This window comes from Gorilla gorilla, chromosome 2 (assembly GCF_029281585.2).
Source record: "Gorilla gorilla gorilla isolate KB3781 chromosome 2, NHGRI_mGorGor1-v2.1_pri, whole genome shotgun sequence".
Taxonomy (NCBI): domain Eukaryota; kingdom Metazoa; phylum Chordata; class Mammalia; order Primates; family Hominidae; genus Gorilla; species Gorilla gorilla.
This window is the reverse complement of record NC_086017.1, coordinates 162496177-162522729: the sequence shown is the minus strand read 5'-3', so window position 1 is coordinate 162522729 and position 26553 is coordinate 162496177. Positions and strand designations below refer to the sequence as shown.

Below are 26553 nucleotides of genomic sequence, written 5' to 3'. Positions count from 1 at the left end.
GGGGTATCTTTTCATCATCTTCCAGGCATTAATTGCCAAAAAACACCGGACATCCTCGGAATCTAGACCTGGACATTCTTACGTAACCCAACAAAGCCTTTATTTGTATACTGCGCCTTGCACTTAAAAATATCAAAGTGGCCTTCTTCAGAATGTGAACTGCTTTAGTTAGATTATGTCCCATGCTGTGAGGAATCCAGGGCAATTGGTAAAAAGAAAAAACAGCTCTGAAGAGACCATCCATATGGAAGAAATCTCAACTAAATGGAAATTTCAGGAAACAAAGAAATTCTTGGCCCCTCTGCTACAGATTAAACTATGCATTCTATTTATTTCTATTTTTTTTCATGTATTTAATCCCTGGCAATGTCACTGTGGTTTACTGCTTTTGGACAGAGAAAGAAAAAATATTTTATAACATTTCAGTTGAATCAATTAAATAAAAGCCAAAAGCAAAAAGATTACCCACTAAATATTTAATTGCACAGTTCAATTTTTAAATGAAAAAGAAAACTTACATCTACAGTGCAAAGTACATCATTAAACCCCCACACGTGATTTGAAGAACAACAAAGAGCCTTCAGAACCCCCAGCCATTCTGAACTAAGAACAGTGCAGCAAGCCGTAAGCTCAGAGGAGAAATTGGCTATGTCGTTAATCCTAGAAAAGAAAAAGAAGACACAGAAAGTAACCTTGTACAAAAGAGAAATACTCACCTGTGATATACTTAATTAACATATATTTCACTAACATCAAACAAGTCATTTTCTTAGATTCACAGATAAAATACTCATTTGTCAAATAACTTAGTAGAACCTTGAGAAGAAGATAACGATGGCTTCAAATATTTTTGACGATGCTGTTAAGCAACAAACAATAATCGGTACATACACGAATTAGAATATTTTTAGTTTCGTGAATAAATCTGAACTACGATTTACATTTTTAAGGGCATCAAAAAATTTATAGACATTATGTAATTTAGGTGGACCCAAATACGGTTTTTTTCAAAATACAGGCATTTTTATTTATATTTTTATTATATGTTTTTGAAAATAAATCATGTAATTGTTGGCCATACTGAAAACATCTCATGCCAGAGTAATAAATAAGAAAGCACTGTCTCTCAGGTTAAGGAAATTAAAAGATAGTGCAGAGGTAAATTAAGGAATAAAAGACGATTTAGAAAAAGCAAATGATAGCCAAATGTGAGTCCAGACACTTACTAACGACATCAATTTCAAAGAAGCACCAAGGCAACAACTCTTTGGTTAATCATGAATTCCAGGGTAACCCATCTCACCTGCCAGCATCCTGATGGCCCATACATACATTCATGAGTGTATTGCAGACAAAGCTGTAGCGATTGGCCGCATTGTCACTGAGGATCTTGCCCAGCATTGAGTAGTTGATGCTGCGGGCTGAGGGATTCTCAATAAAATCCATCATGAAGTCTGGATCCCATCGCAAGTTCGAATTTGCAGGCATCACGTTATTATATATCGTTTGCTTTACTTTTGAACAGGCACTACTGAGGTTATAAGAAAAAAAGTTAAAACAGAAAAATAAAACTAGAATAACTAGAAAACTATTTCACTTAAGGACATATTAAATGGCAGGAACTATAACGCATTCCTAGAGAAGATTCACATTATGAGTTCTTAATTTGAACTTCTTACTAATTGGCGCTAATCAAAGTACTTTGGAATGTAGAAATTCCTCAATAAATAATTTCTAAATAGGTGGAAGAACAAAACAGAAATGAAGTATTTGGTTATAAATCTTAATTATTTCCTAAATATGGTCTACATTTTACATGCTTTAAAAATCAAAGAAATTACTATGGCTTCCAACAACTGTGTCTTAACAGTTGTTGAAAAGTGTTATTACTTAAAAATAAAAAAGGATTCAATTACACATAAGAGTACTCTTAATTACATATCTTACAAAACTATTTCTCTGGTATAGTGTACGCAGTAGAAGTTCGTGTGCCAAGACTATTCTGGAGACTATGGCACAGCTGTGAAAAAGAGAGGCACATTCCTTGTCTTCAACGAACTTACATTCTAGTAACGGGATATGGATAATACATAAATTCTATGGAAGTGAAAAAACTATTATATCATTCATAAAAACTTATCATGTTGTATTTCTCAGAGGCATTAAGAGATTTTTAAAGAGCCTGCTCTATCATATAAAAACAGTTCATGTTTCAGTGAGTTACGTCTGAATCAGATATAGACTACTAGAAGTATAAAAGGAATTAGAACCTATCTCCTCCAAACCTGCTCTGTGAATGAGACTGGCAGAAAGATTTGATGTAAAATCTCAGATTCTATATAAACTTAGCCATTTGTGCTTACCTTCTGTAGGTAGCATATCCATAAACAACATTCACTCTCTCTACTCAAAAGCTCTTTTATGCATCAGAAAATCTGTTTTATAGATTAAGTTTTTGGCAGCAAAAGTATTTGTGGTTTGTGGTGACCTATGGCTTTTTTTTTTAAACCCCATATTGTTATATACTTGCATCAATGGCAGCCAGGAATGAGTCCCTCGAAGATGAAAAGTCATAAAGACTCTCTATTCTAAACTATTGCCACTGTCAATAGCTTTAAGAAAACAGAGATTGTTCAGTTCAATGTTTACCAAAATGTAGTTTCAGCTCTATTCCTTGAGAATCACTTTTGGGGTGTTTGTTAAAAATATAGAATCCTGGGCCTCCACTGTAGGTGTATAGAGTCTGTATGTGTAACAAGATCTCCCACATAAATCAAGTGCCAAGTAATGCTTGGGAAGCACTACTCTAACAAAGACGACTAAAGTCATCTACTAAATGGCAGCAATTACAATCTTCTACATTCTCTTTCTGTGTAGACAACTTATATTTTAAAAAATGTGTTGGCTGTCATTGAAGGACACAAGTTTGCAATTCAGAGTCATGACATTTTCAGTTTCTTGAGGTTGATGTGAGAAATAAAGCTCTTGATGGAAATAACCCAGCACAGTGCTTGGCACACAGCAGTAGCTCAATCAGTGGTAGAGGGGACCAGTGTTGTATCTCCCCCAAATACTCCTCTCACACAACTGTGTGAATGGTGTTTCAGAAAAAAATACTCCTCTCACACAACTTTATGAATGGTGGTTCAGATAACATTATTAAAGTTGTTTTATCAGTATACTGATAGAAATCTCTCTGTGTATCTAGCTTTTGTTTGCCCATTTTTCTTCATCTCAAACTACAAATAGGTCTCTGACTTCAAGATATCCCAAGAAAGTTGTATTTCTCTTTCATTTTTTCAAATAGAGGAAACTTTAGACAGTGCCAATCACTCTGATGTGCCACTCTTCTGACCCCTGAGTAATTTCTCTATTCACTGTGTGCTGGTACCCTAAATTTCCACACACCCCACGCCCAGCGCATGTTACTTGAATTACCTCATTTAACCTATTTGCACCACACTGCATGAGTATTAAGGGTCAAGCAGACTATTGGGGCTGTCTGAGGAAGTTCACTATTAAAAAAACGGCTGCTGTAAGAACTAAACCATGTAAGAGAAAGCTCTTTGAAAAATGTAAGCTGAAACGGAAAGCTCTATGTAAAGTAAGAGAAGAATGTAAGTATTTTTAAATTGTGACACAATTTCTGTGGAAAGATATTTCCTAAGACCCACTCAAATATTTCACAAAGGATTATTTTGAAACCTAACCCATTTCATATTTTCACACTTTATTAATACCATTAAAAACATGAATTGTCTTAGATATAACTATCATTCAACAGATTTTTTTTTCAGTGCCTACTAAGAGCCACATACTCTTCAAGACACTGGGATATAGCAGCGAAAAAAATAGAAAAAGCTTCTGCTGTCATGAAGCATACATTCTAAGGAGGAGCCAGGCCATAAATAAATATAGAATCTATAGCGGGGGTAGCAAGTGCTGAGGCTCAGAATGATGACATGGGGGTGCTATTTAAAATGGTGTGCTCAGGGAGGCAGTCGTGAGTGAAGTGTGGGAGTGGGGCACACAAGTAACTGAGGACAAGTATCACAAGCAATGTAAGATAAAGTGCAAAAGCCCTACTGTGGCTTGTTCTTAGAGTGTTTGATCAGTAAAGAGGTCTGTGTGGCCACAATAAACAGAGGGAAAGGAGTGGAAGAGAAGACGGGACCCTGCAGATCTTGAAGGCTAGGTAGGGATGGTGAATTTTATTCTGAGTGGGTGAAAAATCACTGAAAGCCTGTGAATCATTCGTATATTAAAAGGATCACTTTAGTGGATGTTGAAAATGTGTTTTAGAGTTAAGGGTGGAAGCAAGGAAACCAGTTAGAAGAACTCCGCAATGGTCCAAGCAAGAGGTATCCACAGCGGTAAAGAGAGGGTGAAGAATGGGCAGGTTCTAGAGATGCTTGGAAGGCAGAGATCACAGAATTTACAAACAAACTGGATACGAGGTATTACAAAGGAAAAAAAACGGTAGTTGAATATCCCTTCCCTACCTCCTTCTGGATTCCAAATTTGTTTTGTTAGCTATTACCTTCTACCACTCTCCTCCTACCCATCTATAGTAAATAACTGTCCTCAAAATAACATTAAATAAGCATTTACTTTCCAGCCCTAGTGCTGCCTGTGGGGGGTAGCAAGTGCTAAGATACAACGAATGACAGGAAGTTGGGGATACTATTTGAAGTAGGAATGGCCATGGAAGCAGAAAGACAAACGGAGTGAAGAAGTCAGCATGCAAATAGCTCTGAAAGAATGTTCTGAGTGGGGTGATTTCAAGAGCAAAGCACAGAATATTGTCTCTCACACTTACAGTAATTTGTAATAAAGGTTATAGCTACAGCCAAAAATAATTCAATACGAATTCTGGATAAGAGTATTAAGAAAATAAAAATATTTATAAAAATACAACTTTCTGGACTCATTAAACAATAAAATATTCCTTCAGCAATAAGATGTATTGACAGGAATCAAATACTACTATCATTATCAGGTCATGAATTTTAAGTCTAAGATAGCAAGTAGGTTAACTGCAGAATTTACAGTACCTTTTTATGATTAATTCAGTTCTATTTTTTTCATACCAGGAAACATTAGATAGCATTTATCAAGCTGAACCTGAATCTAATACAATCTGTAATAGAAACCAGGTTTCCTACTTTTAATGCACATTGATTTAATGTTATTCAGTGAGGGTACTGGTCATTTTGAAAAAACTCATTAACACATGAAAAAGTTACCTGCTAAACAGCAAAATTGTTTTTGTGAAAAAAGAGGAAGTAAACACAGTCTGAAAAAGTTCTAGAAAAGTGAATGGGGCTATAGAACCTTCTATGAGTCACCAGGAAATAAAAAATGAAACACTGTAATGCCCAAAGGATATTAAAGCTAATCCAAGTAATGCAAAAAGTCAGCTCAGAAAAGGTAGATATCAAAATCAAGAGGGATACAAATAAAGCAAAATACAAAGAGCTGCCTCATTGATCTTTCTATTAGATTTATAATCCAAATTGAATTTTAAACTTAAAATGGAAAGATACATCAAATAATCATTACTTCAGTAGGACTTACTTAAAATGCACTGTCTGTACAACATATAGAAAATGTAAAATCTTAAGAAATACTTTATTTATTGAAGAAATAAAATCAGACCTAACATCATTTCAATATTGGGAAAAAAAAACCTATGATCACACATTTATATTGTATATAGACTATCGTGTATTATCCCTGTCTATTTTAATATTCAGTTTAAACAAATCATGAGTATATCAAAATTAATGCCTAATAGATACAATTGCAATTAGCTTTCATTATTCAAAAGGATGACAATATTGTCAGGGTCACTAACAAACATAGGCATGATCCTATTTCTGTCCTTTTGAGTCTCTTCTACTCACCTGAAGAGGTCTCCAAATTTACTTCTGAGGTGGCTACACGACACATAGAGATCATAGAGGTAGGCTAAAATGCATCTTTCAGGGGAAGAACATTCTGAGGGGTTTACGACATGCTTGACCACACCACACAACCTGAGGAGAAAAATATACGAAGAAATAAGACATAGATTTGTACTATATGGGTTATCATTTGACTCTTTTAGAGTGAAAATATGTATTACTTGGGTAAGAAAAAGGATATTGGATTGTTGAAACTAATAAATAGAATAGTAAATAACTCAGTACAATATAATTTTTCTATTATGACACTGAAATAGATTTTAAAAAAAACTTCAGAAATGTCACTGATGACAAGAAACAAAAGCAATGAAAGAAATTCCTTCATAAAGAAGGTACGTATGGAGGAATCCACCGATTAAGTTGCTGTGACTGAGACACAAAAGGAAAACTGTTGTAGAGAGCCCCTGCCTCCGCAGATTCACAAATTCCATCAGTGTGCAAAGATTCCCAAGTTTTCTCTTTTGTAAAGGAGCAATGCTTCAAAGCAGTCAATCTGGAAAACCCATTTTCAAGTGCACAAGCAGTTCATGGTTTGGAGTCACATTCCCCTTATGCATGTATACATTCCCCTATGTATACAAACTAGTAATAAATTTATTTTAGTTTATCTTATATAAGAAGATAAAGCCCCTTCTGTTTTGTAATATTCTGTATAACTCCTGTAGTTATAGGCCTCTTTGTCCATAGTCCATGCAACACAGAAGTCAATACACCACAGATGTAAACACTTGTGGTCCATTCACCTATCTGTGCATCTGATTCCATCACCATCTTGTATTTTGTTACAGGGCTCAGCCATTATATTACACTAATGGAGTCACAGATGACAGATTATTAAAGATGAAAAAAGCTTTAGAAACTATCTGATTCACCATCCTTATTGTATAAAGGAGGCTCTGAGAGGCAGAAAGGTGGGGTGACTTGCTCAAAGGCAAAGAGCTAGTTCTAGCAGAAGCAAGACAACAGCTTAGGTTTCCAGACTCCCAGATCAAACTCCTCTGTACTATTCAGTGGAAAGGGCAAAGTGGAGAGAACATAGGATGTCTAGGCCAAGGAGGACAATGGAATCACAGGTACCATAGGTGGAACCAAGGAGACTTCTTGAGGAAATGGCAATGTAGTATCCCAAACCCTGTGAAATGACATCAACAGATGGGACTACCTAGCAGCAGGTAAAAGCTGCCAATTAGAACAAAAGTGTCACACAATTAAGAAGAAAAGTAATGATTCAACCTGTTAACTGCATAAGCAAACCAAAAACTATGCAGCCATAAAAAAGAACAAAATCATGCTCTTTGTAGCAATATAGATGTAGCTGCAGGCCATTATCCTAAGCAAACTAATGCAGAAACAGAAAGCCAAGCACATATTCTCACTGTAAGTGGGAGCTAAACATGAGGTACACGTGGACATAAGGATGAGAACAACAGACACTGGGGACTACTGAAGTGCGGAGACAGAGAGCAGGGGAAAGGTCTGCAAAACTACCTACTGAGTACTATGCTCACTTCCTGATGGTTTCAATCATAACCTGAAACCTCAGCACCAAGCAATATACCTTTGTAATAAACCTGTACTTATATCCTCTTATTCTAAAATAAAAGTTAAACAAAATCCTGATATTATCTATAAAGCGAAGAATTATTTTGTGACTAAAGTAAATAAACATTTATTCAGAGTCTGTTAGGTTTAGGTATCCATCGTATAGTAGTCAGTGTTTCCTCAACTTCTTTGATTTGCAAGCAATAAGAAAAACATTTCACATCGTAATCCAGTGTACTGTTCACATAAGTACGAAGAAGTGAAATAATAGTTTTAAGCATAATACTTATCCTTACTAATATAAGGTAAAAATATAACAAAGTTAATGTCAAATATGATTTTATGAATATTTAACAGGATAAAAATTTTCAAGGCCAAACTAAATGATACTGAAATCAATTTCAAAATAACAATATTAAAAACAAAAAACAAAAACAAAAAAACTTGTCACAACCCATTAAATTCATTTCATGACCAACTAATGGGTTTCAATATACTATTTTAAAAGTAGAACATAGATTAAACAGCATGAATAAGCTTCCAGTTCGAAAGATTTTTATTAAAATCTGTGAGATTTATTAGCTATGTGATATAGGGTACATCACTTCACCAAACACTTAACAGGCCTGAATCTCAATTTCTTGGGCTGTAAAATAATACTAAATTCAAACTTTATACAGTAGTTGAGTTATTAAATAATTCTCTATTTCCTGAATTCTAATATGTAAATGTTCTTACATTCTGACGTTTTTAGGATGTTTCAGATTTCATTTCATAACATGTAATTAATACAAATAAAGGTAGCATTTCCTCTTTCCCAGAAGAGCTACTGTTAAATTGATATCATTCTAGGATAGCATATAAATTGATTACATGTGCTAGATTAAAAAAAAAAAAGTTACTATAAAACCAAAGAACCCCATGATTCTTTTGAGCTCAGAAGGAAAAACTGAAGAGAAAGAAATAACAGGCTGTCTTTCTGTGTTTAAATAAAAAGCCCTGGAGAGTGGATAAAAAGCAGCTTATGTAGGTTTTTGAGAGCTCATTACACTAATTTGGTGCCCTTAGCCTCAGTCTTTAATGGGGGTGGTATTAGCTAATTCTGTAGCTCAACTTCACTAGTAGAGTAAGCCCCAGCCTACAACTGAAAATGAAGTAATTTGTTCTAGGTTAATTCTTATCAAAAGATATCTTTAATCAAAGAAATGCAATTGAAGAACCAAATTTCTAAGATGATAATGTATGCAAAGCTTATTTGATGTTGAGTCTGCAAACATAAACTGAAATTACATGAATAAAGAAGTTACAGCATTCACTATTCATAATATGCCAGGATGCTGACCAACATTAACCGTAGAGTGCTATAAATGACTAGCTTTGTACTTAGAAACCAGGGAGAGGGAAGAAAGGCAAGGAGGAAGGGACGAAGGAATCACACATTATTAGAAAGAACATACTTTACATGCTTAGACCTTTTTGATCAATGTTTTCTGGCAAGAGTGTTCTTTAACCATGTTTTAATTAAAACAGGTATCAGTACTATTTTTCTTTTAAAACCACTATAATATTTCATCACTAGTTATACATTCTGAGATTGGAAAAACAACAATGACATGCTATATACCAACCCTTCAAACACCTGGGCTGTCTGATCAGGATTCAAGATCAGACAACTGTGATAGCGCCTGAGAACAGCCACGATGCAGACACACAGTCCTGTTGTATAACTTCCTGCCAGGCTGGAGGATTTTAGGAGCAGTTCAGCTTCCACAACACTCAGTTCATTTAGTAACTGTAACAGGAGAAAAGACTGAATAAACATGTAGGTGCCAAAACAAATAGAGAAAACATTTATTTTTATAAACCATAGATATACTGAGTCATTACACTACAAATACATTTCCTGAATTTAACTTTTTTAAAATTTTTAATCCTTTTCCAATTTATAGAGTTGTTCTTCTGTCTAGACATCAGGATGTATACAATTAGGAAGTACCCAGTGCTGAAATAAGGTACTGAAACTTTATGGCAGTGCAAGGTCCTGGACTGTATAATTTTAGAAAACCCCAACCCTCACTTTTCGCCCCTTTGTCTTTTTAATAAAATGAAAGTTATTTGGCTTTTCTTTTCCTTAACAAAGTTAATATCTCCTATAAAATAAACAAAGGAAATCAAGTCTTATTTCTGTTTGCTAATAACAGAAGTAAATAATGAACTCAAATGTGCATAAGAAATAACACAGTGGGGCAAATCAAATTATAAGGTTTGTTCTGGCTCTTAACCTAAAACATGCTCTATTATAAAGAGCAAATAAACTTTCATCTTTGCTTCGGCAAAATAACAAAGACCAAAAGAAAAACAACAACAACAACAAAAAACAGAAGAAACACTCAAAACTCTCACATTTTTAAATGGTATATATTTTGGCACCAATGATAATTATTTAATTGAAAACTATGAACACAACTTTAAATAAAATGTTAGTTTAAGACTGTTAATTCACAATGTCTAAATTATTCAAAATTGTACTATGTCCCTAAAATAATGTTAATGCACAGCAATTGGTTCATTGATTTTTATTTTTTAAATTTTATTTATTTATTTATTTTTGAGACAGGGCCTTGCACTGTCCCACAGGCTTGAGTGCAGTTGTATGATCATGGCTTATTGCATCCTTGACCTCCTGGGCTTAAGTGAGTCTCCTGCCTTAGCCTCCCAAGTAGCTGGGACTACAGGCATGCAACCAGCTAATTTTTAAATTTTTTTGTGGAGATGGGGGTCTCACTAAGTTGCCCAGGCTGGTCTAAAACTCCTAGATTCAAGCAATCCTCCTACCTCGGCCTCCCAAAATGCCGGGATTACAAGCACAAGCCACTGTGCCCAGCTAATTGGCTCACTTTAAATCGCACAATGCCTGGTGGATTTGCTTTCCTAAAAGTAAGAGAAACATGGTCTCTTTGACACCTGTATTGCGAAGTCAATTAGTCCGTTGATGTTCAGTGCTGGCTCCATGAGATCAAAGATGAGCTGAATGTGGTGAGCCAAAGGGAGATGATAGGATGTTCCTGACGCAAAGCTTGTGATTTGTTCTAGCACATTGTTAGAAATCTGTGCAAACAAAAGCAAAAATATTGTAAGATCAATATTCCAAATAATCTTTTACTAAGATAAATCATTTTTAGTCTTTAAGACAGTTGAATCTATACATGATTCTACTTTGACAAAAGTCAAAACATGTTTCTATAGAAACTATAAAACTATGTACAAAGAAAATGATTTCTTCATAACTACAATTTTAAAAAATACAAAAAGTTGTCATTCAGACCTAAATCTTAAGTATTCTAATGGTAGAACTACAAATATTAATTTTTAGACACAACCATTTGAATATCAATGGATTTGTAAAGCAAAACAGATGTGTTTTCTTCTCAATTTCGTAGTATTTTATTTCAATCATCAACAGATTTCTCATCAATTGCAATATAGGACCAAACTCTAATAACCTAACTATTTCATTAGCTATTACTTTATATGTCACTGATTATTATCATAAGGACAAAAAAAGTACATAATAAAAATTAATCCTTCGTGGAAGGCAACCTGACACTTAAAAGAACTACTCACTAGTCTGAGATACTTCCAAGTATGTTTATAAAATATATGTCTAAAACCATTAAGGCTGAGAAAATATACTGCATGAAAAAAATTTTTAAGGAAATTAGAATACTGCAAATGCATAATAAACAGCTTTAAATGGCTACCTGAGATGTCACTTGATGTTGATCAAAATATGAAAGGAGCTGGAGTTTAGTGAACACAGTCTCCAGTGTTGGAAATGTCTCCTGTTTGTTCTTCCTGGCTTTTTGTCCTTCGTCCCCAACTACATAAACATAAAGCAGATCCATTATTTTCCATTTAATAGAAGCTCTTGACATTTTTAATGGATACTTTTTTTAAAGTATAGCATACATACAGAAAAGTGCACAAATTCTATGAATTTCAATGAAATAAATACACAATAAGACTTGAATACAAAGTAACAGAATGGAATCTCAGAAACTCCCTCAGGCCTCTCTAGGCATGTCTCCCTCCCTAGGAGATCAAAATCCTGACACCTAACAACTTAGATTGCTATTGCCTACACTGGAACTTTATATACAAAGGAAATCATATAGTATATGCTTTCCACATCTGGCATCTTACAATCAACAGTATGCTTTTAAGATTGATTCATATTGCTGAGGTAATTTTAATTTGTTCTAAAAACTAATAATTCTCACTTATTTACAGTATTCCAATGTGTTACTGTACCACCATTTACTTAACCATTCTAGTGAGTAGTTTCCAGATTTTAGCTAACATGAAAAGTGCCTTTATAAACATTTCTCACTAAACAACTTTTAAATTACAATGATATCCACAATGAAGGTGGGGAGATCTCCTGGGCTCACTTTGACTTAATCAAACACTTGCTTGGCATCTTCTTTGGAGACTCATCTTGTTACTTTTCTGACACAGTTTAATATATTTTTTAAAAAAGAAATTACATGATTCCTTTTTTAATGGTGGCAAAAAATTAAATCACTCCACATTAATGAAGAAGTGACATGTTTATCAAATTAGCATAAAGAGGTTTGAAGAAAATTCCAATTAAAAAAAATAAGCATTGCTTATTCTAGGGGTACTCTTCTTAACTGTTCTAACAATAAGATCCAAAACTAGATTCAATCCTGCTTTTAAATACTTTAATATTTTATGTTTACAAAGACAAATCTAAAAACAAAAAGGAAAAGTTGGATATATGATTGATAATGTCATTTCTAGCACTGTGATTCTAAGTAGTTAAAGGCTACCAAGACAAGAGTTCTACTCCTCACACTGTCCTCTTCTTTAGGAAAGTTTAATTTCAGAGAACAAATGTTACTTTACAGATTTCTCTATTAAAGACTCAAGAAATGAACAAGATTTCACTGAACTCAAAAATATTTTGCTAATGGCAAATGTAATGGTCTTAAACAATAACATGAAAATAAAAGAGACTTCTCTTTCAACAATAAGCAATTAGTGGTTACAGTCAAAAACAAAATAAAACAAAACACCACAAGGCTGGTTCTTTCCTAATTCCCTAACAAAGAAACCTTGATGCCAGAGTACATCAGAATTTAAAGGTGCTGGGGTAACATAAGTTACAAGCTTGTGTCACTTTTGGCCAGTAACACCAAATATAATGCAAAGATTAGGAACTAACAAATTCACTAAACCTGCTTATTTTTTCAATGTCTATTCTCAAAAGTACAAATTATGTATGAAATTTTGCCTTCACTGTAGCTGCTCACATGTCATGAGCATGTTTAAAATAACCAAGTTTTGAATTTTTCATTTACTAACATCTTTGATCCAAGGCTGAAGAGCTAACATCAATAGTCTTGTGCACAAAATGCCTTAAAAGTGAAATTAATGTATTGATTCAGTTCTTCCTGGGACAAAACAAATAATAACAACAGACTTAAAGAAGTAGATCCTACTAAAAACTCCCAAGTGCACCTTTTTATTTGTTTGTGTTAATGGACTCCATTTATCTATGTATCACTAACTTCTTAAAACTTCATGTAAAAGAATGTAATTGGTTCTTAGCAATTTATACTCATTTTAACAGCAAAATGTAAGAAATCAGTGGTGATTCTCAATGAAATACTTTATTTTAATGATATTTACATGAGTAACATTATAGTCAATATATATTTTTCCTCATCTTTCTTATGTTAATTTGCTTTTATAATATATTATTGCTCTTTTGTTGCTTAATTTTGATTTTCCTTTTTAAAAATCTTTAAATCCTGAAACTTTAGCCTCTTAAAGGTTGTCATAGTCAACTTCACTAATATTTTCAAAAGATACACCATTGACAACCAAAAAAGATAACTGGTCAAGGCAAATGAAAAATGAACTTTGATCATTCAACTGGAAATGTTATTTAAACTTTATATTATAAATTCCCCTAGGCAAGACCTGGCTGATCTGACAACACTCCTAATGAGTTGGTTCCTCAAAATATTATTTTCATGTGTTCCCAGAAATCAAATACATGCTAACACAAGGTCTGTTTTCCTTACCAATACTCATGTTACTGAAAAAAGTGGGCATATTTCCATTAATATGAAGTACAGTTAGCTAATTTCTGGTGCTTACACTAAGTTTTAACTAGTGACTTAAAATTAAGATTATTTACAATACAGCAGCTCACTACATCCCAAATTAACAGCTTTCTGGTTAAGGAACTTTATCTAAAATGAAAGAAAGTCAAAAATCCCCCCCCAACAATGTGGTTCCACAGATGATGTTTCTATTTACTGAAAAAGGTTGAGGATCCCTATTCTGAGAATCCAAAATCTGAAATTCTCCAAAATATGAAACTTTGAGTGCAGACATAATGTCACAAGTAGAAAATTCCATACTTGATCTCACGTAACAGGTCACAGTCAAAATGTAGACACACAACACAGTTTATTAAGCATCCCCAAGAGAAAAATAAAATTACCTTCAGGGTATGTATATAAAGTGTATATGAAACATAAATGAGTTTCATGTTTAGACTTGGGTCTCATCCCCAAGATTTCTCATTATATATGCAAATATTCAAAAATGTGAAAATATCCAAAATCCAAAACCCTTCTGGTCCCAAGCACTTCGTATAAGGAATACCTCACCTGTTTCTCAAAAGGCAGCACAGAACAATGTTTTTCGCTTTGTGAGTTCATATGCTAGAATTGCCTATTTGAGGAACTGCTACAAAGACAGGACAAACTGTAGTGTGGCATTAAAAAGCTGTGAAGGAAGTTAGTAGGCTCAACAAAAAAGGATACCACATTGCTTCCTTCCCCTTCGCATACCCCTCAAGCCTTCTAAAAAGTTCCATAGGATCTGGAAAGACCCTCTAAAAATACGTTAGATAAAATATGTATTACGAACCTCCTGAAGGAAATACTGACTTCCCCCCCATCCCATTTCCAAGTATACCAAAAGTAGTTTTAAATATTCTTTGCTAGCTCGTTTCAGGGCTTCTAAATTCAATCTTCTAAATGCAACTGTTTCCTCTTTTCTCTAAGACAGAGAAAACACCAAAACAACAGATAAACAGTTTTCTTAGACAGAGCACTTTCTTTTTTCAAACTCAATAATGACACATCAACAAGAAGGTTTCATTTCCCTTCCACAACTCTTGGTTGCTTCCTCAGAGAGCTGAGGTATTTCAAAGTCCTTAACTGGGAATGGAAGGGAGTTAGGGAAGGTGATGGGAATAACGGGAAGGATAACTTTCCCACTGTGTTCTGAGGACTATCACCTCTGACATCACATACCCAGAATGCCATATGCAGATGGAAACACACTGCCTCTTGTACCATGTTTCTGCATGTGCACCATGATTGACTAGGAAGAAAGAGAACCTATCTGCATTATTAAGATCTGTATTTTTCTCTAGTAAAGATCTAGGGTGGACAAATTCTAGCAATTTATCCTGCTAAAGTCTAAGAACTGGATCTCCTGTGAAGAGTCCATAAAAAAGTATATGTACTACAGAACAGTAGGGCTCCTAGAGGTGGTTTATACCATGTGCAGGAAGAATGTTGTTTACATAGAGTAAACACAAACTTTCTTTTTCCTTCTATGATTTAAGTATTAGAGAAATAAACACCAGTGGTGGTAGCAGGATACCTAATTATATATTTAAAATAATTTGATTGCCTAATGAAATAAACAAACCTTGAAAAGAATAATTAGGCAAACATGAAGTGGATAATTACAAAATTCCAATTATGCAATGTGGTGATACAACATAAAGGCACAGCTTCACTGTAAAAACTATGTCAAAAGGATGAGGAAAGAGCATTTCAACTAAAGAAGACATTATAGAACAAAGATCAAATTTTCTTTTATTTGAAATCATTTGGAGATATAGGTAGCCATCACTACCTACTGCAATAATTTTTCTCAATAATGCAAGAAAAGGTGAGCAAATATGCTGTCATGATTTTCAATTAACATGCAAATGTGAGTGCCGCAGAAAAAAAACTAACCACAAGCTTGGAAAATTATGGTAAAGAAACAGAGAAATGGATCTCTTCCAGACTAAAGGTTTTCAACTCATTCTTCAGTACTTCATTTATTACTACTATAGAAAATTTGAGAAGTATACCAAAAATCAGAATAAATTACCTACACCTACCTATGGAATACAATATTTTAATAAAATAATATTTAATATTAATACCTTGTATTAATATTTTAAGACAAGGGTTGCTATAAATGGAAACAAGGCTTTAAAATTTAAATGTGCTTGTTCACATTTCAATGTGAGAGTCATTCAGGAGGGGAAACGCTCTGTTGACAGTGACATAGAACACTTTGATAAAGACTGTGCTCAGAGGGAAGGCAAAAGGCAACACAATGGGAGCAAATGCATTAAGGTTCTTTACCCCCTGTCTCTGTGGTGCTCTTCTTATTTAGAATTTTCAGGATATCTTTGGTAATCTTCTTCAGCTGATGCCTTGCTTCATCACGCTCTTTGCCGACTCCATAGAGAAGGATTGTGCGCTGGTTACATTCATGACTTGAAGATTCATCCTGAAAAACAGAAAATGCATTCTGAAACTCTTGTCTGCAGGGGTGGGGTTGCATTTCATATCCCTGAAATGCACTGACCACAGCACCTCCATGCTGGCTTGCGGTGGTGGCATCCCGCCCTCCCTTCAATTCACCTCAACCTCCACTGGCAACACCCTTGTTTTTCCAGTTTGGAACTTGCTAACATTATAAAAAAAAAAAAAAAGTGTCAACTGACCTGAAGTCTTAATAGAAGCACTTGATGTGGGCGTACCCTACAAAGTAAGTTTTGGCTATTGAAAAACTTTTCATTGTTTAAAATTGAACATGGTATTAATTTCACATCATGTAACATATTGTCTAGTCATATTTTTCCCTTAAGGAAAATGTTATCTCTTCATAAGCCTGGTTTTATATATAGCAATAGTAAATATTTACATTTAGGGAAAAATATCTTGCTAGGATCCTCAAACACCTTTATAAAAAATATTCCTGGACAGGGTGCAGTGGCTCCTGTCTGTAATCCCAGTGCTTTGGGAGGCCAAGGTGGGAGGACCTCTTGAGGACAGGAGTTCAAGACCAGCCTGGAAAAGAGCAAGACTTCATCTCTACAAAACTATATATATTCCATTTATTTCCAACATGACTGTGTGAGATACATGTATATTTATTTCCAAAAGACAAAACAATAAAGCGTGTAGGTGTCATTAGGTGTGAGGCAAACAGCTGAAAATGCAAACATGTTCTGACATCACCACTCTTCCCTTCTGGACCACCTCTCCACCACCACCCCATAAGCACAGTGAATCCAAGCACCATTTTTTTTCCCACGTGGGAAAGAAATTTAGTCACAGCATAACGAAAGCATATGCACACCACTGAACACATTCCTCAGCCAAAGTAACAGAGTACAAGATGTGCCCTCTCTTGTGCCTGGCTCTGAATCTTTCTATAGCAACTTCTCTCTTGGATCTTATAATCTTCCATTTTCTTAGAAAATGTCCAAATCTATCCTTTGGTAAACCTCCTTTTCTTACTCTATGTATATTTTTGCCCATGGCAAGCACTTACCCTTCCCAACAGCATCCATCTTATCCTAAGGAGCTTATATGAGAAAAGAATTCCTCACAGAGAAAACAAACTGCACTGTGTTCCTAATTAGTAGTGGCAGCAACAAAGAACAAAAACCTCAGACTAGGAGAAGTCCAATGTTTGATTGACCTGGAGTACTTCACATGTGTACTCTGCACAAAGTAGCATATTGCTTCTGTAGCGTTAAACTAAGCGCCTGTTTTTCTCTCTCCAATTCTGTTACTTGGCTCTCAGTCTTTGTGTCGGTCTGTCTTTCTCAGGGACACACTTGCCACTGCTTCCCATTGCACTGGTTCCTTTTTTATTATACATTACAAGAAATAAACATTTATATGCCCTGCCAATCTATCTATTCCCCACCCCCCAAATGATTCTTAATGTTTCAGGTGTTCAAATTTGCCTCCAAAAAAAAAAAAGAAGCTAGGAGCGAGTTTCTCTTAGAAGCTGTTCTTATTTAATATCCTGAGTACCTCTCCCAAATTTTCAAAAGATATTCCTAATCATAGGATACAAATGACATAAGCAGTGATCCCTAGAGCTGGCTGCGCATCTGAATGAGCTGAGCTGCTTGCTAATTTCCCATTTTCGTTGTTGCTACAGAAAATTACTGATATATTTCTTTTTTCTTTTCTTTTTTTTTTTTTTTTGGTCTGGTGGTTTGTGTACATATGAACCCTAGGAAGGAAACAGGGGGGCACTAATAAAATTATGAAAAATGAAGGCAGTGCCAGTCACGTGCTTTGGTAATTGTTTTCAGTTAAGGCATATATCAAATGGTCCTAATGTAAATGTCCATGTGAAGGGTGATGACTGTAGCATAGTTATTCAGTAACTGTTTATAGAATATCTATTTAAGGCAAGACAAAACGCTAGGAGCCCTGAAAAAATACAAGGATGAATGATTCCTGTCTGCAAGGAGCACAGATTCAATGTCATCAAAGTAGTATTTACAGACCTAGAAGTCCAAAGAGGGGTGGTGAAGGAAAGCATCCTAGAAAGAGCCACGTGCTCCTCACGTCGCACAGGATCACTATGGCCCCAAATTTACTGATAATAGCCCAAGCTTGGGGGTAAGAGAACTGTGACTGCATACTGGTTGTGCCACTTGCCAATCCATGATCTCGAATAATAAACCTTTCTAAACCTCTGATTCTTCCTCTGAAAAATGGGTAACATCCCTTCCTTGTAAGGTTTTTGTGAGAAAACCTGGGATAAAGCGTGTAAAATGCTTCGAAGTATAATGGACAGTGTTCACTACCGTTAATTCACATGCTAGACTTCCACTCCTCCCCTGCACATCCCCCACACCCATACCAAACTGCCTTACTCAACATTTCACCGAGACTCTAGGGCACTTCCTCCCTTTGCTGTTGCTCGTCCTTACACCTAAAATACTCTCATAGCCGTGATTTCACTTGCTGAAATGCTATGTACAAATACAGTATCAGTTCCCTCACTCTGTCACTCCAGTTTATTGAAAACCTCCCCACAGAAGGAGTAAGGAGGGGAAGTAGACCTTGGAGCATTTATTACAGTATAATTCACTTATTTTCTAGGTATTTGTTTAATGTCTGTCTTCCTCATTAGTGTGTAAATTTTGTGGAAGACTCCATGTCTGTTTTGTTCATTTTTATAATCTCCTTAATAGGCAATGAGTTAGCATCTAATATTTGTTGAACATACTAAATACAAAATAAGCAGACTAATGAACAAATATATAGCTAAAGTAATAGGGCAGAGATGAAGATAAGGAGAAAAATTAGTTTTGTAGGAAACTTTACCTGATGATTAAGTGTTGAGAAAAATGAAGGGGAGATGTGACAGACAAAGCTAGAGTAAAAAAGTTTGTAGGGTGAACTAAGTTTTAGTGGTGGGAATGAAGACTAAGAAGCAAAATGAAGAGGTATCTAAGAAGTTAGGAAAGGATCAGGCTTTTGAACCCAAGGAGTAAATGTGCATCTCACTGGAATTCAAGATGTATCCACTAGTTAAAATTATTTATAATGTATACTAATAAATAGTATTGTTTATATTACCAAGTAATTATTATTAAATAATCTATTTACAATGTATAAAAAAATTAATACATTATAACAGCAGGGAACTTTTGAATTTACATGTAATTGCAAGGAATTTGAAGGGTAGGTAGAAATGTGTAAATGTCCAGTAATTGGTTTGATATGGGCCCTAACACAGAGGTGACAGCTCAGAAATAAGGGCAGTATGTCAAGTCCTGGGAGGGGTGCAAAACCTTCACATTATGTTTAGGGAAGAAGGGCTAAGAGAGCTGAGATGGTGAGGGGAGAAATAAGCCAGCAAATGGTGCACATACATGCTCCTTAATTAACAAGATACTATAATTCGGGGTCACACAAGTCAGGGGAGGGGATACATAAGAAAGAGTGTCACTGACAACATCCAGTGAGGTTAAGAAGTCACAATGGATGTGACTTCTTGTTTACTGACAAACCATGTGTGAACCTCAAAGGAGAAGTTTCTCTAAGTGGCAGGGCACAAAGCTAGGAAACAAGCGGTTGAAGTAAGAGGTGATGATGAAATGGTGAAGATAGGGAAGTGACCCACATTTACCAGGAGTTGGGCACGAAGAACAACAGCTTGAGAGGAAAGAGAGCGTTATGAAGATCATCAAAAAACTCTTGTTTCAGACCTGTCTTTCAAATAGAAATCAAGATTGGGGAACAGATAACTGATGATAAAGGATATAAGAGACAATGGCCTCTTAGCTGGATTAATATGGAAAGAAAGAAAGGAACATCCTTCTACTTGACCATCGGAAAAAAAGAAAATTAGTGAAAATAAAAAGACATTTTGAGGTGAAGAAGACACTTAAGAAGCTCAAATCATGCCTTGGCCTTGATATGCTCAGGGAGTTGGGCCGACGAACAAAGTCATGAGTTGAGAATGCGGGGATAAAACTGAAAGCAAAAGCAGCACGTAGTGAGCTGGAAAAGAATCACTGCTCAACCTCTATGTGGGGTGTAAAGACAGTATCCCTTTCTTAGCATTAATATTTTCAGGGAACTCATGATAGGTGTTACTATAGTAGTCTTCAAATAGGACAGGCAGAGGCATTTTAGAAGCTACTATTTTTCAAGAGCCTACAAGATTTGTTTACATCAGTTTTTCATACAAGTAGAAAATGTAGGCTGGGCATGGTGGCTCACATCTATAATCCCAGCACTTTGGGAGGCTGAGGCGGAGGATCACCTGAGGTCAGGAGTTCGAGACCAGCCTGGCCAACATGGGAAAACTCCATCTCTACTAAAAATACAAAAACTAGCCAGACGTGGTGGCAGGTGCCTATAATTTCAGCTACTCGGGAGGCTGAGGCAGGAAAATTGCTTGAACCTGGGAGGCAGAGGTTGCAGTGAGCCGAGATCGTGCCATTGCACTCCAGCCTGGGTGACAAGAGCAAAACTCGGTCTCAAAAAAAAAAGAAAAAAGAAAGAAAACGTAGAAGCCTTCAAATAGCAATTTATAACAAATGAGAATAAAGTCAACCTAATAAAATATACCAAATATTTTCAAAAGTATCAACGATTTCTGCTCTTTCAACTTGGTGTTTAAACGCCCTCAAGTTGCACAGTTGTAAGTAATATTAATAATCTGAGATAAACACCCAAAAATTACTCTTGTTTATTCCCTCAAGGATACAGTTGTTGGACAAGGAAAAGCATCAACTGGAGAGTCTATTACAGGGGACGGCTGGCTACCTCTTTTATCCTAGTCCACCTGCTGCTATTGAATTGAATGTGTCATCTCCCATGTAAACTAAGTTCTAAAAATCTCATCCTTTAGATCAATTACTTTCTTTCTCCAGATATTATCTCATACTCACAGAAACTTAATAGATGAAGAAACTAGAAGCATGCATGCCCAAAACCCTGGCAGGCTTGTTGTACTACGCAAATTAAAATATGTCTCTTGAGCCAAATGTCCTTAGAAAGAAGAAATGGAGTTAAAGGAATTGAGGTCTGCTCTAATTCATCTTTATTTCTTTAAAATAACTGATTAGAAATTTTGCCAGAATGTGTGTGTGTTGACAAAGATGTCATAATGATGGTAAGATGATCAGAGCTGTGTATTATCCTTTCACCTTACTCACATTTTCTGATATTTCAACAATGATTCAATTATCATAGAATTTTAAAATTACTAATGTCCTTAAAGAAAAATGAAAAAGATCTCACTCAGAATGCGCTTCCTTTCTTCCAAACACTAATAAAAACAGATGAAGTGGATGTAATTGTCCTTCTGACAAAACAAAATATGGCACTTCATACTTCCCAGTACTTCCTAATTTTTGCATGCTCTACTTCAAATGCAAATCCAGTATATATCCGGAAGTAAACTGCACATAGCAACCTATCATGTCTCTAAGAAAAGCAGTAAAAACCAGTCTTTAGAAACAATAAATGCATTTAGTTAAAATTTTTAGCTTATTAAATAACTCTTAAAAGATGCCTTAAAACACTATTTCTTTCAGCTGAATCTTTCAATATACCATGCTATTTTGTTTGGAATAAAACAAGTTCACATAAATGTTCCATCAGGAATAAGCTTCGAGCCTGGGAGGAAGAATGGGTGTGCACATGGATGAGGAAACTTACAGGAATGAAGAAATTAACAAGTTTTTTTTTAATCATTAGTAACTATACACAGAGTATATTTTCTGTAAATCAAGAAAATAGGAGGCTGATTTAACTACATTTGTATATTAAATCTTTGTTCTACACAGCTTATAGTCCACAGTATGACTGATATTTATATATCTACTAGTCCTCTTCTTGCAAGCAGAACACTTAAGACTGGGATGTCAGATAACTAGGTCACAAAAGATGGCATTCATTTTTGCGAAATATTTCAATGCCCAAGACTCGTTACTTTTGGAACCTGTTGGTATCTAACCTAAATTTCTATATTCCAATGGATAAAGCCAAGCTAGCAGACATGACTATGCACTGCTTTAAAATACACACCCTCAAACAAAATATTAATGTCAAAATGACCACATTTAGAACCAGAGACCACTAGAACTAAAACAGCCTAAGAGCTATCAAATGTCATAATTATATCTCTATCCTCCTGCCCAGTTCCAAAAGACTACAGGTTTCAGAGTAATCCCATTTGAAGCAAACATTTTCAGATGAGCAGACTACCTTTAGTAGACTTGGTAAAATAAACAAACCAATTAAGCCACTTAAAAGTAAAAATTCTGTTCATTTTTCTAACTCATCTCAATTATACAAAATAACCAAACCAACCAAAGTTAGCTCTGTTCCCAACACTAACACAAATAACTACAAACTGTATGTGTTGATATTATTTACTAATGAGAGATTAAAGTATCTATAACTTGCTCTGCTTCTATTCATATGAAAATATACTTCTGTAACTGAGATACTTTTCACTTAAAGATTTTAGTCACTTTCAGCATTAAGTGGTCTAACTGGCAGTCTTCCTCCAATGAAAAAATGTTATCAGAGGTGGTTTGTAAATAGGTATGTGGTTGTGAGTTAAAAATCAGAGGAAAAATAAAGTTAATTTAGATCAAGAACTGAAGCCCTTCTTTGATCCCTCAAATCTCTACTGTTAGCCCTTCTAGAGGTTTAGAAATATAAATTCTCAACAAGGTACTATGACTTAAGTATCCTGAATTTGTAATATGGCAGATTGATTTGTTAAAAATAATCATCATTTTCTTGAATAAGCCTTGTTTCATTTGATGGTCTTAGAAAAAGCAACATAAACATCCTTTAGCATCTACAATTTGCTGTAAAGGAGAGTATGGTCCTTATTTTATTGAAAGACGTACAACCATCCCACACAAGATTCACTTCTCACTACTGGGGACTCTTAGTGGGAGAGGGGTTGAGGAGAGGGAAGATTCTCAGGTACAGAAATACACAAATACAGATTCTAAGGCTAACAAGACAGCACAGGTCAGAATGGGGTCTCCATCTAACTTCACTGCTCTGCTCTTCAGTTCCCCTCATCCAGATAATGAGGATGATATGCATACTTCAGAGAATAGTTGAGATTATTAATAAAGTGAGTTAATTCATGACAGTGTAAGAAATTAAATATTGACAATTATTATTTGAAGTACATACAGCATAAAAGCTCTTTTTAAAATTCTGAGACTCCAACAAATAAGGAAGGCTAAGATTTGTTTACAATAGTCATATTTAAAAATAACAATACAACCCTTTCCAAGAGTTTAATATCAAACTAATCCCTTTAAGATGACCAACATTTGGGGATTATTATGTGTCTGAAGTGACTGATATTAATAGCTTCAAGTTCTAAATGGCAACAAAATTCTTATTCCATTTAAATCAGTGGTCCTCACATTTGAGTGTACCAAGCATCAATGGAAGGCTTACTAAAATACAGATGCAGGGTGGGGCACCCCAGAGTTTTTGATTCACTCAGCTAGATTGGTGCCCAAAAATGTGCATTTCTAGCAAGTTCCCAAGTGATGCAGAGCTGCCGCTCCGCACTATGAAAACCAATGAAGATATTTAACATGTAAAGACATAGACAAATACTCAAAATGCAGAAGAAATAACCAAAACATGTGTTCACAGCAAAAGCACCAACACAAATGATTCCCACTGATAACAGAAGGACACTGCAGTTTGAGACACCAGGGAGGTGTGTTTCTGCAAAGCAATATTTACACAAAGTTAAAGCAGCACAGGTGTTGGAGAGGATGTGGAGAAATAGGAACACTTTTACACTGTTGGTGGGACTGTAAACTAGTTCAACCATTGTGGAAGTCAGTGTGGCGATTCCTCAGGGATCTAGAACTAGAAATACCATTTGACCCAGCCATCCCATTACTGGGTATATACCCAAAGGACTATAAATCATGCTGCTATAAAGACACATGCACACGTATGTTTATTGCGGCACTATTCATAATAGCAAAGACTTGGAACCAACCCAAATGTCCAACAATGATAGACTGGATTAAGAAAATGTGGCACATATACACCATGGAATACTATGCAGCCATAAAAAATGATGAGTTCATGTCCTTTGTAAGGACATGGATGAAATTAGAAATCATCATTCTCAGTAAACTATTGCAAGAACAAAAAACCAAACACCACATATTCTCACTCATAGGTGGGAATTGAACAATGAGAACACATGGACACAGGAAGGGGAACATCACACTCTGGGGACTGTTGTGGGGTGGGGGGAGGGGGGAGGGATAGCATTGGGAGATATACCTAATGCTAGATGACAAGTTAATGGGTGCAGCACACCAGCATGGGACATGTATACATATGTAACTAACCTGCACATTGTGCACATGTACCCTAAAACTTAAAGTATAATAATAATAAAATTTAAAAAAAAAAGTTAAAGCAGCAAAACACTTTGCCCTTCAATCTCACCCCTAACATATTTTTTGCCCTTCTGGTTTCAAAGTTAAATAACTGTAAATAATTGTGATACAAGGATGCCTTAATTTAATGTTATATTTTCCCAAAAACTCAAAGTTAGGTAAAGAAACAAAAAAAAAAATTGTTTATATTTAAATTCTACTCAAGAAAAGCATGAACGACACACTTTTCTAATGTAATTTTGGAATCTGCTAATTTATAATAGAAGGAAGCTGTTTCACCTACAAAGGAGTTAATCAAACACAGGTTTAAAATAATGACATTATTAACCAAGGAAAAAACAAAGGGCCAGAGACTTAACATCCCTAGCCAGCACGCATTTTGAGTTAACATAATTACTTGTTAGAAGAAAATACATCACCCAGTGTTGTACACAATATATTTCAGATAAATTAACCACCCAAGAAAGCAAGCTTAAAATCTTCTCCAGGAAGCAGACTTCGAAGGCTTGATCTCAACTTGGATTTATCATTTGCATAGAAAATAACCATAACTCGAAGTTATAAATCATCAACTCTATAGCAGGTTTCAGTAAAAAGCCGCAAGATTTTAAATTGCTTTTTAAAAGACGACTTCTCAGCCATCCTCATCCCACATTTCCTGGGAAATAAAAGCAGAAGTCCTAAAAGAGGACAGATAGAAACTCAGTGTCTGCATAGCTTTGAGTCCAGTGTTTGAAGACAATCTCTGATTGTGAAGCCCTCTCTCTCTCTCCTTCTATTTCTCTCTAGAGCACTCAAGACTTTACTGATGAAAACTCAGGAAATCCTCTATCACAAAGAGGTTTGGCAACTAAACTAAGACATTAAAAGGAAAATACCAGATGCCACTCTGCAGGTTGCAATAACTACTACTTACTGGATACACTCAAACCCTCCAGAATCAACACAGTTATCAGGTAACGTTATTTCTACAAGTACTTGACAAATATATGTATTTACACTCTGATATGTGTGTACATTTTTTCCAAGTTTCTCTTAAAATTGTAAACCTTAATAACTATCAATGCAAGCATGTATTTGGAATAAAAATTACAATTAAAACAGATGTCTAATTAATGATGTCAGAGACAACTGTTAATTAGCCTCTTTATTAAGAAAAATTATACAAAGCATAGAAATAAAATATAAATGGTCTTAGTTACTTTGCCTCAAGTATAAAATGAGATTTAAATACAGATAAAGGGAGCTGAAATTCTCAGTGTCAAGAATACTTGTTAAATAACTTACAGACTACACAAAATGTATATTCACTAGGTCGAATTTCCAAAACTGTCAGGGATGAACTAAGACCACACAGCAGTAGCAGGAAAGGTTAAAATCAGTGATCTTGTATTGGAAAACATTAGGTTTTGTTTAGCATTATTTTAAAGCGCTAAATAGGTGAGGAGATGTTGAAAATTGAAGCCATACTGTGACAACATGATTCTTAATCATTTTCCTTCCATAATTAAGGACAGAAAGGAATTCCATGCACATTTTGGGGAATTTAAGTGCTACATTCATTTATCTAAATATCTTTTACACGAAAGTTATTTTTTAAAATTTGTTATTTGTACTTTCAATATATCTCTGATTATTAAGAATATTTTATATAGAATCAATTTCATTTATCTCTGGTGAAATAAAAAGATTACAAATGTCATTTCAAATTCCTAAGATGTAGATGCCATATAGCATATTCGAGTCACTTGTTAGTTTTCATTATAGCTGCCTATTGTGGTAATAACCTATATTTTATTTTAGCTACCATTACACACTCCATAAATCTGGAAAGTATGCCTTGTTTTGAGGAATGCCAACTCATGACCATATATACACAGGCCATTTCTGACTCTTATTTTTTTTTTACTGTTTTAAAATTTATACTGAATGATATTCAAGAAAATGTATGTAGCAACTTCAAAACACTGA

At 35.0% G+C, this 26553-nt stretch overlaps 2 protein-coding genes across 9 annotated transcripts in view; one reads left to right on the top strand and one right to left on the bottom strand.

Moving 5' to 3' along the window:
* Nucleotides 1–26553, bottom strand: part of MED12L (mediator complex subunit 12L) — a 348784-nt gene that overhangs the window by 66554 nt on the left and 255677 nt on the right. For 6 of the 7 annotated variants that reach the window (XM_055382979.2, XM_019023183.4, XM_055382977.2 and 3 more), the window contains 7 exons: nucleotides 15983–16130; nucleotides 11270–11388; nucleotides 10473–10616; nucleotides 9137–9300; nucleotides 5907–6038; nucleotides 1304–1531; nucleotides 519–660 (listed from right to left, as the gene is read on the bottom strand). In XM_055382979.2, the coding sequence (XP_055238954.2) occupies nucleotides 519–660; nucleotides 1304–1531; nucleotides 5907–6038; nucleotides 9137–9300; nucleotides 10473–10616; nucleotides 11270–11388; nucleotides 15983–16130 (1077 nt within the window). The remainder of the gene's footprint in view (nucleotides 1–518; nucleotides 661–1303; nucleotides 1532–5906; nucleotides 6039–9136; nucleotides 9301–10472; nucleotides 10617–11269; nucleotides 11389–15982; nucleotides 16131–26553) is intronic. The other variant, XM_055382978.2, reaches the window with a different exon arrangement.
* The window catches only part of P2RY12 (purinergic receptor P2Y12), a 47448-nt gene that overhangs the window by 18147 nt on the left and 2748 nt on the right, over nucleotides 1–26553 (top strand). The window contains exon 2 of one of the 2 annotated variants that reach the window (XM_004037858.4): nucleotides 25372–25538. The gene's annotated coding sequence lies outside the window, so the exon portion shown is untranslated. Of the gene's footprint in view, nucleotides 1–25309; nucleotides 25539–26553 lie in introns of those variants that run through there. The other variant, XM_055382985.2, reaches the window with a different exon arrangement.